The following is an 18,935-nucleotide window of genomic DNA, read 5'->3' as shown; positions in this document are numbered from 1 at the left end:
AGGCGCACATACACAAACACACACACACCTAAAATCGCAGCCTACACAGATCCATTTTATCACTCCATCTTCCCTCAGTTCCCAGGTGCTGGGAGGCAGATGTGAAACCATGTGAATGGAACATGTATCTGTTGGGCAGAAGGGTCTCTCTTTGTACTAGCATGTGTTAGTGCATGATAATCACAGGTATATATAGCGGTAACTGAACAATTGTTTTGGTTACTACATTATTCCATATGTGTTATTTCATAGTTTTGATGTCTTCACTATTTTCGTACAATGTAGAAAATAGTAAAAATAAAGAAAAACCCTTGAATGAGTAGGTGTATAGCCGGTACTTGAATACGTATATTAATAAATGAAACAGTACTGGAACCTCTGATTTATCTGTCCCTCTTTGACACTACAACAGGGCAGACATACTGTAGCACACGCCAATGCTGTCCGACGTGATGGAGATGGTGTGAGGGCTTGTTTCCGTTTTTACTCCCTTGAGCTGACGTTGAGATATGGAGTACATGTGCTGTACATGACAAGTTGGCAACAGAACAGTGGATCGATGGTGGTTGCACTGTAAGTGAATGCCTATTTTATAATCATCAAACTGTGTGCAGGGGAAATTACTTATGACAGAAGAGGGTTTAGCAGAATGTCCCCTGAATTCTCTGATTGGTTTGATTGGGCTTTTGTTATTCTGTCCACATACCTACAGGTGAATCACACTGAAAGTCATGGCTAGGGTTGCAAAATTCTGGGAACTTTAAATAAATTCCCTGGTTTTCCAGAAATCCTGGATGGAGAATTACAGATTTCCTGCTTATTGCCCCCTGACTCTGGGATCCTCCAACCGGGATTTTGGAAAAACCAGGGAACGTATTGAAAGTTTGTGGAATTTTGCAACCTTAGTCAAGGCAGAGAGGAATGGCCTGTTATCTGCTGCCTGAGGAGCAAACATTACATAGATGTGTCCTCAAGGTTCAAATTAAAAAGAGCCTGGATGGCTAAAATGAATGTATTAAATGTGTTTAAATTGATGAAAATAACAACAAATGTATGATCTGAAGTTTCTGACTACACTCTTAGAAGAAAAGTTGTTATCTGAAACCTAAAATGGTTCTTTGGCTGTCCCCATAGGAGAACCCTTTGAAGAACCCTATTTGGTTCAAGGTAAAACCCTTTTGAGTTCCATGTAGAACCCTTCACACAGATGGTTCACATGGAACCCAAAAGAGTTCTACCTGAAACCAAAAATGGTTCTACTGTCCCCATCTCCTATGGGGACAGCTATGGACTGGGCCATTGCTCCGAAGAACCCTTTAGGAACCCTATTTTCTAAGAGTGTACAGATTATTTAAATCCAAATCCATTTTTTATCAAATCAATCAGATAATAACAATGTCATCAAAGTGATATCTTGCAGTGGATAAGCAGTCTGTGCCTGTGCAGAACACAGTCTGTCTTTTAATTGATTCGTTATTAAATCTTACCTTGAGGTCTCTGTGAACGACTCCCATCTGATGACAATGAAGCACTGCCTCCAGAATCTGCTGAATACAATGACTATGAAAAGAAAGAGAGAAAACTGAAAGACTGAGTGAGCTGGGAGTTTTGAGAGGCTAAATTGAATGCTATTGAAAATGGGCTTCACTTCAGTATTAATCCACACAGCATTTTGGATAAAATGGCTTATGCACCTCCAAAACAATACAAAGACACACAGAGGCGTTAGATTTGGCCATTCATTTTCCTAAACTGTCGATCAACACAGTAGCGCGGGCCAAAGCCTGATGAGGTTTTGCATGTTTGGCTGGGAGTCAGTGGGAAGATAATTAGCAAATAGACTCAGCTGTCAATCAAGCAGTGGAGCAGTGGAGCAGGGAAAACCCGGTCCGCAGAGATAGAGAGACTGACACGCTAAACCCGGGCGAAGTGTGTACATTGATGTGAGGTCACTCCTACACGTCCACAGCCATCTGTTTCCATTTGTTTCTGTTCATTAATTTGTTTTGTGGCCCTGTTGCTTTGTCACTGCAAAGCAATGGCCCAGTCCATAGCTGGTGTTGGGTGAATTGGGGAGATACTCTATCATGAATAGGTTTACGGAGGTAAAGCTGTTCAATCCAAATGAACAGTCCAATAACGGACCTACAGACAAAACAAAGGCCTCTGACTGTGACGACATGACAACAAAGTTTTAACTGAGAGGCTTTAGACAATCAGTAGAGGCTCCTCAGAGGAGGAAGGGGAGGACCATCCTCCTCAATAAATGTCATAATAATAGTGAAACATTAAAATAGTTATCCTCTTTAGATAAAACTACACTAAATATATTCACATTACAAAATAATCGATTAAAACACACTGGTCTACAGTAGCCTCAACAGCACGCTGTAGGGTAGCACCATGGTGTAGCTGGAGGACAGCTAGCTTCCGTCCTCCTCTGGGTACATTGACTTCAATACAAAACCGAGGAGGCTCGTGGTTCTCACCCCCTTTCATAGACTCAAACAGTAATTATGACAACTTCCGGAAGACGTCCTCCAACCTATCAGAGCTCTTGCAGCATGAACTGACATGTTGTCGACCCAATCAAAGGATCAGAGAATGAATCTAGTACTGAAAGCATAAGCTACACCTAGCTACTGTAGCACTCCAGTGCATAAAATGTGGTGAGTAGTTGACGCAAAGAGAGAGAAAGACAATAGTTGAAAAGTTTTGAACAAATTCATTTCTGTATAATGAAGGAGAAGCAAGAGAGAGAGAGGGAGAGAGGGAGAGAGCGAGAGAGCGAGAGAGAGAGAGAGAGCTAGCTATATTTTGTTGTATTTTTTCACTTTCACTTACTTAGCTAGTGAATGCAGCTAGCTAGTTTAATCTACTCAAACACCCGGCTCAAACAGAGAAGGCTGCTATGTTACCTAGCTGGCTATGGCTATCAAACACTGGAACTTCCAAGTCAAGGTAAGCTTTTGGTTTTATTAATATATTGCCACCGAGGCCCGCCGGTCTAACTGCTAATCAGCTTTCTGCTGACTGTACACTGTACTGCATGATTGTAGAGGGATTACTAATGTGTTAGTTCTAGTAGCTATATTGTCTATGATATTAATATGGTGACAACGATGTAGGCTGTGTAGCGGTTAGCAGTTATGATATGAAGGTTTGGCTGGTCACAGAAAGATGATATGTTCTGCAAGTCCACAAGCGAAGACCACAAGCGAATGAAAAAAGTGAGAGGAGGAGAGTGTACAGATGCAAGAAAGAATACAACAATCAAAGAGATCATGCTGTTTGTATGTGGCTGCTATGAAAGTGAACTGTGTTTACGTGTGATCGGGGTGTATTCATACTGCCGATTCTGTTGAAAAACGTTTCTTAAACGGATGTAAACGAAACGGGGATGAACATCCAATCAAATTGTATTTGTCAAATGCACTGAATACAACAGGTGAAATGCTTACTTACAACCCCTTAACCAACAATGCCGTTTTTATAAAACAGAGTTAAGAAAATATTTACTAAATAAGCCAAAGTTTTAAAAAATGGAATTAAAAATAACACATAACAATAATGAGGTTATATACTAGGGGTACCTGTACCGAGTCAATGTGCAGGGATGCAGGTTAGTTGAGGTATTTTGTACATGTAAGTAGGGAAATTTGTCCATTAGAAACTCTCATTTGCAACTGTTGGACTAATGATTGCATCCTAGATCAGCTACATGCAGGCAAGAGTGTGCAAGGCGGTATTGAATGTGTCAATGTCTGTCACCTTGATTACTCCAATTTATCTCGACCTACGTTGTAAACTTTCCCTCATAGGCTAGGTTGTAGTAACCTCATGATGGGTATAGTGAAATTGTGAGTATTATGTAGTAGCCTAAAGCTATTGATGTTGCATTGAGCTGGGGTAATGGAATATGAATGACAGTTATCCAATATTCTGTCAAATAAATAAGGCCATGCTCATTAAAAGAAAATATCATCCTCTCTCATCTTAAACGGCAACGACCGCCACTGTAGACCGGGGGGGGGGGGGGGGGCAATTCCAGTCCTCGGGGGCCTGATTGGTGTCACAGTTTTGCCCCAGCTCCAGCTAACACACCTGACTCCAATAATCACTTAATCATGATCTTCAGTTTAGAATGACATTTGATTAATCAGATGTGTTTGCTAGGGATGGAGAAAAAGTGACACCAATCAGGACTGGAGTGCCCACCCCTGGTGTAGACGATATACAGTATAACAGGGTTCTATATATATATATATATATATATATATATATATGCTTTTAGATGCTCTCCTGGTTTGGGAATGCTGGGACCTCTGTATAATTCAATGAATCCATGTTACAGTGAACATTCGTACGCTGAACTCTAAATTGCTTTGTCACGCATCCGTGTTTGGGTTTATTCCGTGTGTTTTGTGAGGTGGTTCCACTGACCTGGCGTCAGCCTCACTGTAGTACTCTCGAGCAACAATGTCTTCGAAGAGTTCGCCGCCCGTCACTCTGAGGAAGAGAGAGGATTGTTAGGCTGCCTGTCTCAAGAGGATGAAGGTGGTCACCAGAGCATGGAGCCAGTGTGAGAGAAATACTCCCTTCCCAATGCCCCCATATCAGCCACTGAGACACACATCAGCTATAATACCGCAAATAGAGTGTGGCTTCCATCAGTGTAATTGTCTGAATCATTTCCAATCCCCCATATACATTTTTGTAAATATATATTTTTTAAACTGGGAGAAAACTGTGTGTTGACATGGAACCTAACAGGCACCTCAAATGTACATTTCTGATGTGAGAAAAGGCAAAACCCAAGCAGTTGTCTCACTGTTGCTAAGTTCAGACTTTGAGAGTATGAATCTTCTACAGGATACTCTAGGAGACAGCTAAATGTTACCTAGTCCTGCCTTCACAGGATACTAGGAGACAGCTAAATGTTACCCAGTCCTGCCTTCACAGGATACTAGGAGACAGCTAAATGTTACCTAGTCCTGCCTTCACAGGATACTAGGAGACAGCTAAATGTTACCTAGTCCTGCCTTCACAGGATACTAGGAGACAGCTAAATGTTACCTAGTCCTGCCTTCACAGGATACTAGGAGACAGCTAAATGTTACCTAGTCCTGCCTTCACAGGATACTAGGAGACAGCTAAATGTTACCCAGTCCTGCCTTCACAGGATACTAGGAGACAGCTAAATGTTACCTAGTCCTGCCTTCACAGGATACTAGGAGACAGCTAAATGTTACCTAGTCCTGCCTTCACAGGACACTAAGAGACAGCTAAATGTTACCTAGTCCTGCCTTCACAGGATACTAGGAGACAGCTAAATGTTACCTAGTCCTGCCTTCACAGGATACTAGGAGACAGCTAAATGTTACCCAGTCCTGCCTTCACAGGATACTAGGAGACAGCTAAATGTTAACCAGTCATGCCTTCACAGGATACTAGGAGACAGCTAAATGTTACCCAGTCCTGCCTTCACAGGATACTAGGAGACAGCTAAATGTTACCCAGTCCTGCCTTCACAGGACACTAAGAGACAGCTAAATGTTACCCAGTCCTGCCTTCACAGGATACTAGGAGACAGCTAAATGTTAACCAGTCATGCCTTCACAGGATACTCTAGGAGACAGCTAAATGTTACCCAGTCCTGCCTTCACAGGATACTAGGAGACAGCTAAATGTTACCCAGTCCTGCCTTAACAGGATACTAGGAGACGGCTAAATGTTAACCAGTCATGCCTTCACAGGATACTAGGAGACAGCTAAATGTTACCCAGTCCTGCCTTCACAGGATACTAGGAGACAGCTAAATGTTACCCAGTCATGCCTTCACAGGATACTAGGAGACAACTAAATGTTAACCAGTCATGCCTTCACAGGATACTAGGAGACAGTTAAATGTTACCCAGTCCTGCCTTCACAGGATACTAGGAGACAGCTAAATGTTAACCAGTCATGCCTTCACAGGATACTCTAGGAGACAGCTAAATGTTACCCAGTCCTGCCTTCACAGGATACTAGGAGACAGCTAAATGTTACCCAGTCCTGCCTTCACAGGATACTAGGAGACGGCTAAATGTTAACCAGTTATGCCTTCACAGGATACTAGGAGACAGCTAAATGTTACCCAGTCCTGCCTTCACAGGATACTAGGAGACAGCTAAATGTTACCCAGTCATGCCTTCACAGGATACTAGGAGACAACTAAATGTTAACCAGTCATGCCTTCACAGGATACTAGGAGACAGTTAAATGTTACCCAGTCCTGCCTTCACAGGATACTAGGAGACAGCTAAATCTTACCCAGGCATGCCTTCACAGGATACTAGGAGACAACTAAATGTTACCCAGTCCTGCCTTCACAGGATACTAGGAGACAGTTAAATGTTACCCAGTCCTGCCTTCACAGGATACTAGGAGACAACTAAATGTTAACCAGTCATGGCTTCACAGGATACTAGGAGACAACTAAATGTTAACCAGTCATGCCTTCACAGGATACTAGGAGACAGCTAAATGTTACCCAGTCCTGCCTTCACAGGATACTAGGAGACAGCTAAATGTTAACCAGTTATGCCTTCACAGGATTAACACATAGACTGGCACACACTGACCATGTATCGCTAGATATACAGTACGAATGACGTAAACAAATATACACTCAGAATGATAAGTAGATTAAGTCTGATATTTGTAGGCTTATTTCATAAACCTGCTTGTACAAAGTGATTGGGCTCTGACAAACTAGTTTGCTCCTAAATGCGTCAGCTTTAAAAACTATAGAAGGGAATTTACTTTTTCTTAGTCTCTCATTTTTGTCCGTTTCGGGAACTTTCACTACGTAACTGTGTATTGTCCCAAAGAATTAAGCCAGTGTGATCTTTATGATTTGAGCACTATAGGAAGACACATTTCAGTTGAATGCATTCAGTTGTACAATTGACTAGGTTCCTTTCCTTTCTTAATCAAAGAGAATCTACAGCAAGGGACTGCTTCTAAACACCATCCTGCTGTTTCAGACAAGTTAAGAGCAACTTGCATTGTCATCAAGATCTTCTTATGCAACACTTTGTCCTGCTGCTCATTGTCACACTTACAAAGCTGTTCTTATTCATTCAGAGACATTAACAGGGAAGAGGCAGCTAAGAGAAGACGCCTCATAACCGATGCAAAAAGAATTCTCTTGAAGGTACAATATAATGACAGTTTTTGTAACATAATTCCAGGTCCTGTAATATAATTCCAGTTCCTGTAATATAATTCCAGTTCCTGTAATATAATTCCAGTTCCTGTAACATAATTCCAGTTCCTGTAATATAATTCCAGTTCCTGTAACATAATTCCAGTTCCTGTAATATAATTCCAGTTCCTGTAATATAATTCCAGTTTCTGTAATATAATTCCAATTCCTGTAATATAATTCCAGTTTCTGTAATATAATTCCAGTTCCTGTAATATAATTCCAGTTCCTGTAATAAAATTCCAGTTCCTGTAATAAAATTCCAGTCCCTGTAATATAATTCCAGTTTCTGTAATATAATTCCAGTTCCTGTAATAAAATTCCAGTTCCTGTAATATAATTCCAGTTCCTGTAATATAATTCCAGTTCCTGTAATATAATTCCAGTTCCTGTAATAAAATTCCAGTTCCTGTAATAAAATTCCAGTTCCTGTAATATAATTCCAGTTCCTGTAATATAATTCCAGTTTCTGTAATATAATTCCAATTCCTGTAATATAATTCCAGTTTCTGTAATATAATTCCAGTTTCTGTAATATAATTCCAATTCCTGTAATATAATTCCAATTCCTGTAATATAATCCAGTCCCTGTAATATAATTCCAGTTTCTGTAATATAATTCCAGTTCCTGTAATATAATTCCAGTTTCTGTAATATAATTCCAGTTTCTGTAATATAATTCCAGTTTCTGTAATATAATTCCAGTTTCTGTAATATAATTCCAGTTTCTGTAATATAATTCCAATTCCTGTAATATAATTCCAGTTTCTGTAATATAATTCCAATTCCTGTAATATAATTCCAGTTCCTGTAATATAATTCCAGTTCCTGTAATATACTTCCAGTTCCTGTAATATAATTTCAGTTCCTGTAATATACTTCCAGTTCCTGTAATATAATTCAGGTTCCTGTAACATAATTCCAGTTCCTGTAATATAATTCCAGTTCCTGTAATGAAAAGAATTCAACACCTCCAGGGGAGTGTAATCACTGTTGTGCAGACTGAAATCAACAGTTCCTTGAAAGGCTTTGAAAGATATTACAACAGTTGAGTGTTTAAAATGCATATAATAGTGATATTTACAGAACTAATATATTATGGTGTACTCAGAGACTACAGAGCACACTCAACACTACAGGTCTGTAACGGTTTTCCTCCTCCTCTTCGTCCGAAGAGGAGGAGTAGGGATTCGACCAAAACGCAGCGTTGTGATACGACATGAATGTTTATTGAAACAAGACGAAAACTAAACAAACTTGAGAATTTACAAAATAACCAAAACCGAGGTAGACAGACCTGAACATGGAACTTACATAAATGCACGAAGAACTCACGAACAGGAACGGACTACATCAAACGAACGAACAAACGAAACAGTCCCGTGTGGTGCACAGACACAGACACGGAAGACAATCACCCACAAACAAACAGTGTGAACAGCCAACCTATATATGGTTCTCAATCAGAGGAAAACGTAAAACACCTGTCCCTGATTGAGAACCATATAAGGCTAATTACAAACGACCTAAACATAGAAACACAAAACATAGAATGCCCACCCCAACTCACGCCCTGACCAACTAAACACATACAAAAATAACATAAAACAGGTCAGGAACGTGACAGAACCCCCCCCTCAAGGTGCGAACTCCGGACGCACCACCAAAAGTCTAGGGGAGGGTCTGGGTGGGCATCTGTCCACGGTGGCGGCTCAGGCTCTGGGCGTGGTTCCCATCCCACCATAATAAATCCCCGCTTCCTTATCCCCCTCACAATGACCACCCTCCAAATAACCCCACCTAAATTAAGGGGCATCACCAGGATAAGGAGCAGCACCGGAATGAGGGGCAACACCGGAATGAGGGGCAACACCAGAATGAGGGGCAACACCAGAATGAGGGGCAACACCAGAATGACTGGCGGATCCTGGCTGGCTGGCTCTGGCGGATCCTGGCTGGCTGGCTCTGGCGGATCCTGGCTGGCTGGCTCTGGCGGATCCTGGCTGGATGATGGCTTAATGCTGGATGACGGCTCTGGCTGGTCATGGCTGGATGACGGCTCTGGCTGGTCATGGCTGGATGACGGCTCTGGCTGGTCATGGCTGGATGACGGCTCATGGCTGGATGACGGCTCATGGCTGGATGACGGCTCATGGCTGGATGACGGCTCATGGCTGGATGACGGCTCTGGCTGGTCATGGCTGGATGACGGCTCTGGCTGGTCATGGCTGGATGACGGCTCTGGCTGGTCATGGCTGGATGACGGCTCTGGCTGGTCATGGCTGGATGACGGCTCTGGCTGGTCATGGCTGGATGACGGCTCTGGCTGGTCATGGCTCGCTGACGGCTCTGGCTGGTCATGGCTCGCTGACGGCTCTGGCTGGTCATGGCTCGCTGACGGCTCTGGCTGGTCATGGCTCGCTGACGGCTCTGGCTGGTCATGGCTCGCTGACGGCTCTGGCTGATCCTGTCTGGCGGAAGGCTCTGGCTGATCCTGTCTGGCGGAAGGCTCTGGCTGATCCTGTCTGGCGGAAGGCTCTGGCTGATCCTGTCTGGCGGAAGGCTTTGGCTGCTCCTGTCTGGCGGAAGGCTCTGGCGGCTCCTGTCGGGCGGAAGGCTCTAGCGGCTCCTGTCTGGCGGAAGGCTCTAGCGGCTCCTGTCTGGCGGAAGGCTCTAGCGGCTCATGGCAGACGGGCGGCTTTGCAGGCTCATGGCAGACGGGCGGCTTTGAAGGCTCAGTACCGACGGGCGGCTTTGAAGGCTCAATACAGACGGGCAGTTCATGCGGCGCTTGGCAGACGGACATTTCAGACGGCGTTGGGCAGACGGACAGTTCAGGCGCCGCTGGGCAGACGGCAGACTCTGGCCGGCTGAGACACACTATAGGCCTGGTGCGTGGTACCGGAACTGGAGGTACCGGGCTAAGGACACGCACCTTCAGGCTAGTGCGGGGAACAACAACAGGGCACACTGGACTCTCAAGGCGTACTATAGGCCTGGTGCGTGGTACCGGCACTGGTGGTACCGGGCTGAGGGCACGCACATCAGGGCGAGTACGGGGAGAAGGAACAGTGCGTACAGGGCTCTGGAGACGCCCTGGAAGCCTGGTGCGTGGTGCCGGAACTGGAGGTACCGGGCTAAGGACACGCACCTTCAGGCTAGTGCGGGGAACAACAACAGGGCACACTGGACTCTCGATGCGCACTATAGGCCTGGTGCGTGGTACCGGAACTGGAGGTACCGGGCTGAGGGCACGCACCTCAGGGCGAGTGCGGGGAGAAGGAACAGTGCGCACAGGGCTCTGGAGACGCACTGGCAGCTTGGTGCGTGGCGCCGGGACTGGAGGCACTGGGCTGGAGACACGCACCATAGGGCTAGTGCGTGGAGGAGGAACAGGGCTCTGGATACGCACTGGAAGCCTGGTGCGTGGTGTAGGCACTGGTGGTACTGGGCTGGAGCGGGGAGGTGGCGCCGGAAATACCGGACCGTGCAGGCGTACTGGCTCCCTTGAGCACTGAGCCTGCCCAACCTTACCTGGTTGTATGCTCCCCGTCGCCTGACCAGTGCGGGGAGGTGGAATAACCCGCACCGGGCTATGTAGGCGAACCGGGGACACCATGCGTAAGGCTGGTGCCATGTAAGCCGGTCCGAGGAGACGCACTGGTGGCCAGATGCGTTGGGCCGGCTTCATGACATCCGGCTCAACGCTCAATCTAGCCCGGCCGATATGTGGAGCTGGAATATACCGAACCGGGCTATGCACGCGTACAGGAGACACCATGCGCTCTACTGCGTAACACGGTGTCTGCCCGTACTCTCGCTCTCCACGGTAAGTACAGGGAGTGGGCGCAGGTCTCCTACCTGACTTCGCCACTCTCCCTTTAAGCCCCCCCCAAGAAATTTTTGGGTAGTACTCACGGGCTTCCAGCCTTGCTTCCGTGCTGCCTCCTCATATCGCCGCCTCTCTGCTTTCGCTGCCTCCAGCTCAGCTTTGGGGCGGCGATATTCTCCTGGTTGAGCCCAGGGTCCCTTTCCGTCCAATATTTCCTCCCATGTCCACGAGTCCTGGTTTCTTTGTTGCGCTCTCCCACGCCGCTTGGTCTTTGGTTGGTGGGTGATTCTGTAACGGTTTTCCTCCTCCTCTTCATCCGAAGAGGAGGAGTAGGGATTTGACCAAAACGCAGCGTTGTGATACGACATGACTTTTATTTAAACAAGACGAAAACTAAACAAACTTGAGAATTTACAAAATAACAAAACGACGTAGACAGACCTGAACATGGAACTTACATAACTACACGAAGAACTCACGAACAGGAACAGACTACATCAAACGAACGAACAAACGAAACAGTCCCGTGTGGTGCGCAGACACAGACACGGAAGACAATCACCCACAAACAAACAGTGTGAACAGCCAACCTATATATGGTTCTCAATCAGAGGAAAACGTAAAACACCTGTCCCTGATTGAGAACCATATAAGGCTAATTACAAACGACCTAAACATAGAAACACAAAACATAGAATGCCCACCCCAACTCACGCCCTGACCAACTAAACACATACAAAAATAACATAAAACAGGTCAGGAACGTGACAAGGTCTCTCTAGCCATAATTAGTGGTTAGATACAAACCAGAGCCTACGGCAGGGATCATCAACTAGATTCAGCAGCGGGACAAAAAAACATTTGAGCAGATGGTCAGGGGGCTGGAAAATAATTACAAATAATTTGAGGACTGAAAATTGACCATAAGAAGCCAAAACTGATGTAATAGTTGACTAAACATAAAAATGTCAAACCTTGCTTACATTTGTATTCGATCACATATACTGTATTATGCATGGGAATACTTAGGAACAGAAATGATTGCAATTTTATTTCAAATAATGAACAGAAATACCTTATTTACGTAAGTATTCAGCCCTTTTGCTGTGAGACTCGAAATTGAGCACAGCTGCATCCTGTTTCCATTGATCATCCTTGAGATGTTCAATTTAAATTAAATTGATTGGACATGATTTGGAAAAGCACACACCTGTCTAGATAAGGTCCAACACTTGACAGTGCATGTCAAAGCAAAAACCAAGCCATGAGGACAAAGGAATTGTCCGTAGAGCTCCGAGGCAGGATTGTGTCGAGGCACAGATCTGGGGAAGGATACCAAAACATTCTGCAGCTTTGAAGTTGTTGCCTCCAATATTCTTAAATAGAAGATGTTTGGGACCACCAAGACTCTTCCTAGAGCTGGCCGCCCGGACAAACTGAGCAATCGAGGGAGAAGGGCCTTGGTCAGGGAAGTGACCAAGAACCTGATGGTCACTCTGACAGAGCTCCAGAGTTCCTCTGTGGAGATGGGGGAACCTTCCAGAAGAACAACCATCTCTGCAGCACTCCACCAATCAGGTCTTTATGGTAGAGTGGCCAGACGGCACCTAAAGACTCTCAGACCATGAGAAACAAGATCTGATGGTCTGCTGAAATCTGATGAAACCAAGATTGAACACTTTGGCCTGAATGCCAAGCGTCAAGTCTGGAGGAAATCTGGCACCATCCCTACAGTGAAGCATGGTGGTGGCAGCATCATGCTGTGTTTTTCAGCAACAGGGACTGGGAGACTAGTCAGGATCGAGGCAAAGATAAACAGAGCAAAGTAGAGAGAAATGTTTTTATCCCCAATTTCGTGATATCCAATTGGTAGTTACAGTCTTGTCCCATCGCTGCAACTCCTGTACGGAGAGGATATGGTCGAGAGCCATGCATCCTTCAATACACGACCATGCCAAGCCGCACTGCTTCTTGACACACTGCTCACTTAACCCGGAAGCCAGCCGCACCAATGCGTCGGAGGAAACACCGTCCAACTGGCGACCGTGTCAGCGTACATGCGCCCGGCCCACCACAGGAGTCGCTAGAGTGTGATGGGACAAGGACATCCCGGCTAGCCAAACCCTCCCCTAATCTGGACAACGCTGGGCCAATTGTGCACCGCCTCATGGGTCTCCCAGTAGCGGCCGGCTGCGACACAGCCCGGGTTCAAACCCAGATCTGTAGTGATGCCTCTAGCACTGCGATTCAGTACCTTAGACCGCTGCGCCACTTGGGAGGCCGTACAGAGAGATACTTGATGAAAACCTGCTCCAGAGCACTCAGGACCTCAGACTGGGGCTAAGTGGCTTCGGGACAAGTCTGTGGCTTTGGGACAAGCCTCGAACAACCCTGAAAATAGCTGTGCAGCAACGCTCCCCATCCAACCTGACAGAGCTTGAGAGGATCTGTAGAAAAGAATGGGAGAAACTCCCCCAAATACAGGTGTGCCATGCTTTTCTTTCAAAAACAAGGACATTTCTAAGTGACCTCAAACTCATTTCTAAGTGACCCCCCCCGACCATCAGCTCAAGAAAACATTGGCCTGTGGCTGAATGTTGCTGGGGTCCCTGGTGTATAGCTTACTGAGGAGCTTATTGAAATCAGGACCACTGCCTAGCTCAATGGTAGATTTTCATTTACTGTGGTTGTGTCTCATACAGGCTGTTGTGCCGAGTGTGATTAGAACTCACATCAAGACTCACATCAAGCCGCCTCTCAGCCTTGAAAGAATCATTGTGTCATTAATGTCAATCATTCCCACTGTGTGTGAGTGGATGAATTATGCAGTAAATAGATTCACTGCAGTGCATTACTCACAGGTCAAAGATCAGGTAGTGATGCCCTTCCTCCGAGATGCTGTCATGGAGACGCACTGGATGGAGAAAAGAGAGAAAGGAAGTAAACATGTTTTTAAGGGAATTGCTGGGACTGAAAGCTCTAATATTTCCCACATGGAATGCACAGTCAGTGACCTTAAAATTTCTAAACCACACATTTCTCAAACACCCAGCCTACTTCAAATCACAGTGTCTCACATTCCCCAAAATATCTGTTTTTCAAGAATATCTAGGTCTGGATTATAGGTAGGGGTAATTGAAGTGATGATGCACGATGTTCCTTAACTACTTAAGTGAAGCTTGGATAGTGCTTGTGGTGTCCTATTGATGTCGTTATGTTATCTCCATGATGGAGAAGAGTATACACTCTCCCTCTCCCCTTTTTTCTCTCTCCCTCTCTCCCTCTTTCTCTCTCCCTCTCTCCCTCTCCCTCTCTCCCTCTCCCTCTTTCTCTCTCCCTCTTTCTCTCTCCCTCTCTCCTCTCCCTCTCTCTCTCCCTCTCCCTCTCTCACTCTTTCGCTCTCCCTCTCCCTCTCCCTCTCTCCCTCTTTCTCTCTCTCTCCCTCTCTCCCTCTTTCTCTCTCCCTCTCTCCCTCTCCCTCTCCCTCTTTCTCTCTCCCTCTCCCTCTCTCCCTCTTTCTCTCTCCCTCTTTCTCTTTCCCTCTTGCTCTCTTTCTGTTGCATTGTTCTCCTCACCAGTGCCAATCACCACCCCTCCCCACCCTCCCTCTCCTCTCCTCCCCATCCCTCCCAAACCCTCCCATCCCCTACCCCTCCCTCTCCCAGCAGGCAGTGTGTTATACTGCTCTGTGTGCATGTGTGTGGGTGTGTTTGTACTGGGAAGAGAGGACAGGTGTGTGTTAGAGTGTGTGTATGTGTGTTTGTGTGTGTGGGTGCCGAGATAGAAAGGCGAACAAGAGGAAGACTGCAGTACATATACCTTCACCAGCATAGATACCTTCACCAGCATAGATACCTTCACCAGCATAGATACCTTCACCAGTATAGAAACCTTCACCTGTATAGATACATTCACCTGTATAGATACATTCACCAGTATAGATACCTTCACCAGTATAGATACCTTCACCAGTACAGATACCTTCACCTGTATAGATACATTCACCTGTATAGATACATTCACCAGTATAGATACCTTCACCAGTACAGATACCTTCACCAGTATAGATACCTTCACCAGTATAGACACCTTCACCTGTATAGATACATTCACCTGTATAGATACATTCACCAGTATAGATACCTTCACCAGTATAGATACCTTCACCAGTATAGATACCTTCACCAGCATAGATACCTTCACCAGTATAGATACATTCACCAGTATAGATACCTTCACCAGCATAGATACCTTCACCAGTATAGATACATTCACCAGCATAGATACCTTCACCAGCATAGATACCTTCACCAGTATAGATACCTTCACCAGTATAGATACCTTCACCAGTATAGATACATTCACCAGCATAGATACCTTCACCTGTACAGATACCTTCACCAGTATAGATACCTTCACCAGTACAGATACCTTCACCAGTATAGATACCTTCACAAGCATAGATACCTTCACCTGCCAAAACCAATGCTTAGCAACAGTCTCCCCATTACATAAGCCTGAAACAGCAATCTCAGATAATTCTCCCCAATTTTGCCAAAAAAGCAAAGGTCATGGAAGTAGTGTGATCCTGAGCTGCTTTTTGTCCAGAGAGGTAGTCTGTATACCAGTCTGGTTAGCATTCCACACCTTGCCACTTCTTGGAGCTAAACAGACAGGTACCCAGGCTGCCAGAGAGGATCTACCAGAGGAAACGGGCAATCTGGTGTTACTGATGGTGATTTTGGCCTGTCACTGGCTGTGTTGGTTTCCTTTGGCAAGGCTTTCCCTATCAGTCAAAGGGACACTCCAGTCCCTTTGTTATGGGTTGTGACTAGGTTAAGTCACTAAAGAGTATCAATTTTGATGGAAACATTTGATCCCAGACTCCTTATTAAGAACCTTTCATTTAGCAATCACTTGTCTAGGCTGTTGTCAACCATCTATCTGAGGAATTCCTACAGGAAACGCAAACTGAATGGGGATGTGTCTAACTGAATAGGGATGTGTCTAACTGAATAGGGATGTGTCTAACTGAATAGGGATGTGTCTAACTGAATAGATATGTGTCTAACTGAATAGGGATGTGTCTAACTGAATAGGGATGTGTCTAACTGAATAGATATGTGTCTAACTGAATAGGGATGTGTCTAACTGAATAGGGATGTGTCTAACTGAATAGGGATGTGTCTAACTGAATAGGGATGTGTCTAACTGAATATATATGTGTCTAACTGAATAGGGATGTGTCTAACTGAATAGGGATGTGTCTAACTGAATAGGGATGTGTCTAACTGAATAGGGATGTGTCTAACTGAATAGATATGTGTCTAACTGAATAGGGATGTGTCTAACTGAATAGGGATGTGTCTAACTGAATAGGGATGTGTCTAACTGAATATATATGTGTCTAACTGAATATATATGTGTCTAACTGAATATATATGTGTCTAACTGAATAGGGATGTGTCTAACTGAATAGGGATGTGTCTAACTGAATATATATGTGTCTAACTGAATAGGGATGTGTCTAACTGAATAGGGATGTGTCTAACTGAATATATATGTGTCTAACTGAATAGGGATGTGTCTAACTGAATAGGGATGTGTCTAACTGAATAGGGATGTGTCTAACTGAATAGGGATGTGTCTAACTGAATAACTGAATAGGGATGTGTCTAACTGAATAGGGATGTGTCTAACTGAATACGGATGTGTCTAACTGAATAGGGATGTGTCTAACTGAATACGGATGTGTGTAACTGAATAGGGATGTGTCTAACTGAATATATATGTGTCTAACTGAATAGGGATCTGTCTAACTGAATAGGGATGTGTCTAACTGAATAGGGATGTGTCTAACTGAATAGGGATGTGTCTAACTGAATAGGGATGTGTCTAGCTGAATAGGGATGTGTCTAACTGAATAGGGATGTGTCTAACTGAATAGGGATGTGTCTAACTGAATAGGGATGTGTCTAACTGAATAGATATGTGTCTAACTGAATAGGGATGTGTCTAACTGAATAGGGATGTGTCTAACTGAATAGGGATGTGTCTAACTGAATAGGGATGTGTCTAGCTGGATAGGGATGTGTCTAACTGAATAGGGATGTGTCTAACTGAATAGGGATGTGTCTAACTGAATAGGGATGTGTCTAACTGAATAGGGATGTGTCTAACTGAATAGGGATGTGTCTAACTGAATAGGGATGTGCCTAACTGAATAGGGATGTGTCTAACTGAATAGGGATGTGTCTAACTGAATAGGGATGTGTCTAACTGAATAGGGATGTGTCTAACTGAATATATATATGTGTCTAACTGAATAGGGATGTGTCTAACTGAATAGGGATGTGTCTAACTGAATAGGGATGTGTCTAACTGAATAGGGATGTGTCTAACTGAATAGGGATGTGTCTAACTGAATAGGGATGTGCCTAACTGAATAGATATGTGTCTAACTGAATAGGGATGTGTCTAACTGAATATATATGTGTCTAACTGAATAGGGATGTGTCTAACTGAATAGGGATGTGTCTAACTGAATATATATGTGTCTAACTGAATAGGGATGTGTCTAACTGAATAGGGATGTGTCTAAATGAATATGGATGTGCCTAACTGAATAGGGATGTGTCTAACTGAATATATATGTGTCTAACTGAATAGGGATGTGCCTAACTGAATAGGGATGTGTCTAACTGAATATATATGTGTCTAACTGAATAGGGATGTGTCTAACTGAATAGGGATGTGTCTAACTGAATAGGGATGTGTCTAACTGAATATATATGTGTCTAACTGAATAGGGATGTGTCTAACTGAATAGGGATGTGTCTAACTGAATAGGGATGTGTCTAACTGAATAGGGATGTGTCTAACTGAATAGGGATGTGTCTAACTGAATAGATATGTGTCTAACTGAATAGAGATTTGATGGCTCCTCTGTCTCACCCACAAAGCAATATGACAACGTAATGTATTAATAATGTAAAATTAACATCTGTACAGAAAGACTAATGTGAAGGCCAAATTGGAGAGCAGGAACTTCTTGATGCAATTAAAGCCTTTAAGACTGGGAAAACTCCAGGGCTGGATGGAATACCAGTTGAGGTAAACTAATCTGTTTTTGATGTACTGAGAGGACCGTTATTAGCATGTTTTAACCACTCCTATAAAAATGGAAGATTATCAGATACTCAACAAGAAGATCTGGTATTGTCGGATATTATTTATTCTAGTCACACAGGTTTTTAACATGGACGATACATTGGCGATAATATAAGACAAGTACTGGAAACAATAGAACACTTCAAAACATCTGGGAAACCAGGCCTGGTATTCATAGCTGACTTTGAAACGCCTTTTGAAAAAGTACGACTGGAATTTATATACAGTGCATTCGGAAAGTATTCTGTCCCCTTGACTTTTTCCACATTTTCTTACGTTACAGCCTTATTCTAAAATTTATTAAATCGTTTTTTCCCCCATCAATCTACACACAATACCCCATAATGACAAAGCAAAAACAGGTTTTTAGAAATGTATTCTAAAATGGATTACATTGTCATCTCTGGAGGAAACCTGACACCATCCCTATAGTGAAGCATGGTGGTGACAGCATCATGCTGTGGGATGTTTTTCAGTGGCAGGGACTGGGAGACTAGTCAGGATCGAAGGAAAGATGAACGGAGCAAAGTACAGAGAGATCTTTGATGAAAACCTGCTCCAGAGCGCTCAGGACCTCAGACTGGGGTGAAGGTTCTCCTTCCAACAGGACAACGACCCTAAGCTCACAGCCAAAACAACGCAGGAGCGGCTTTGGGACAAGTCTCTGAATGTCCTTGAGTGGCC

At 44.3% G+C, this 18,935-nt stretch overlaps 1 protein-coding gene across 4 annotated transcripts in view; it reads right to left on the bottom strand.

Moving 5' to 3' along the window:
- The window catches only part of LOC120021507 (calcium/calmodulin-dependent protein kinase type II subunit alpha-like), a 111,606-nt gene that overhangs the window by 43,947 nt on the left and 48,724 nt on the right, over positions 1-18,935 (bottom strand). For all 4 annotated transcript variants that reach the window (XM_038965295.1, XM_038965293.1, XM_038965292.1 and 1 more), the window contains exons 4-6: positions 13,941-13,995; positions 4,444-4,509; positions 1,488-1,560 (exon numbers count right to left, since the gene is read on the bottom strand). In XM_038965295.1, coding sequence (XP_038821223.1) covers positions 1,488-1,560; positions 4,444-4,509; positions 13,941-13,995 — 194 coding nt within the window. The remainder of the gene's footprint in view (positions 1-1,487; positions 1,561-4,443; positions 4,510-13,940; positions 13,996-18,935) is intronic.

Source organism: Salvelinus namaycush, chromosome 26 (genome assembly GCF_016432855.1).
Source record: "Salvelinus namaycush isolate Seneca chromosome 26, SaNama_1.0, whole genome shotgun sequence".
Classification (NCBI taxonomy): Eukaryota; Metazoa; Chordata; class Actinopteri; order Salmoniformes; family Salmonidae; genus Salvelinus; species Salvelinus namaycush.
Note: the sequence above shows the minus strand (reverse complement) of the source record. Positions and strands in the feature narration are given on the sequence as shown.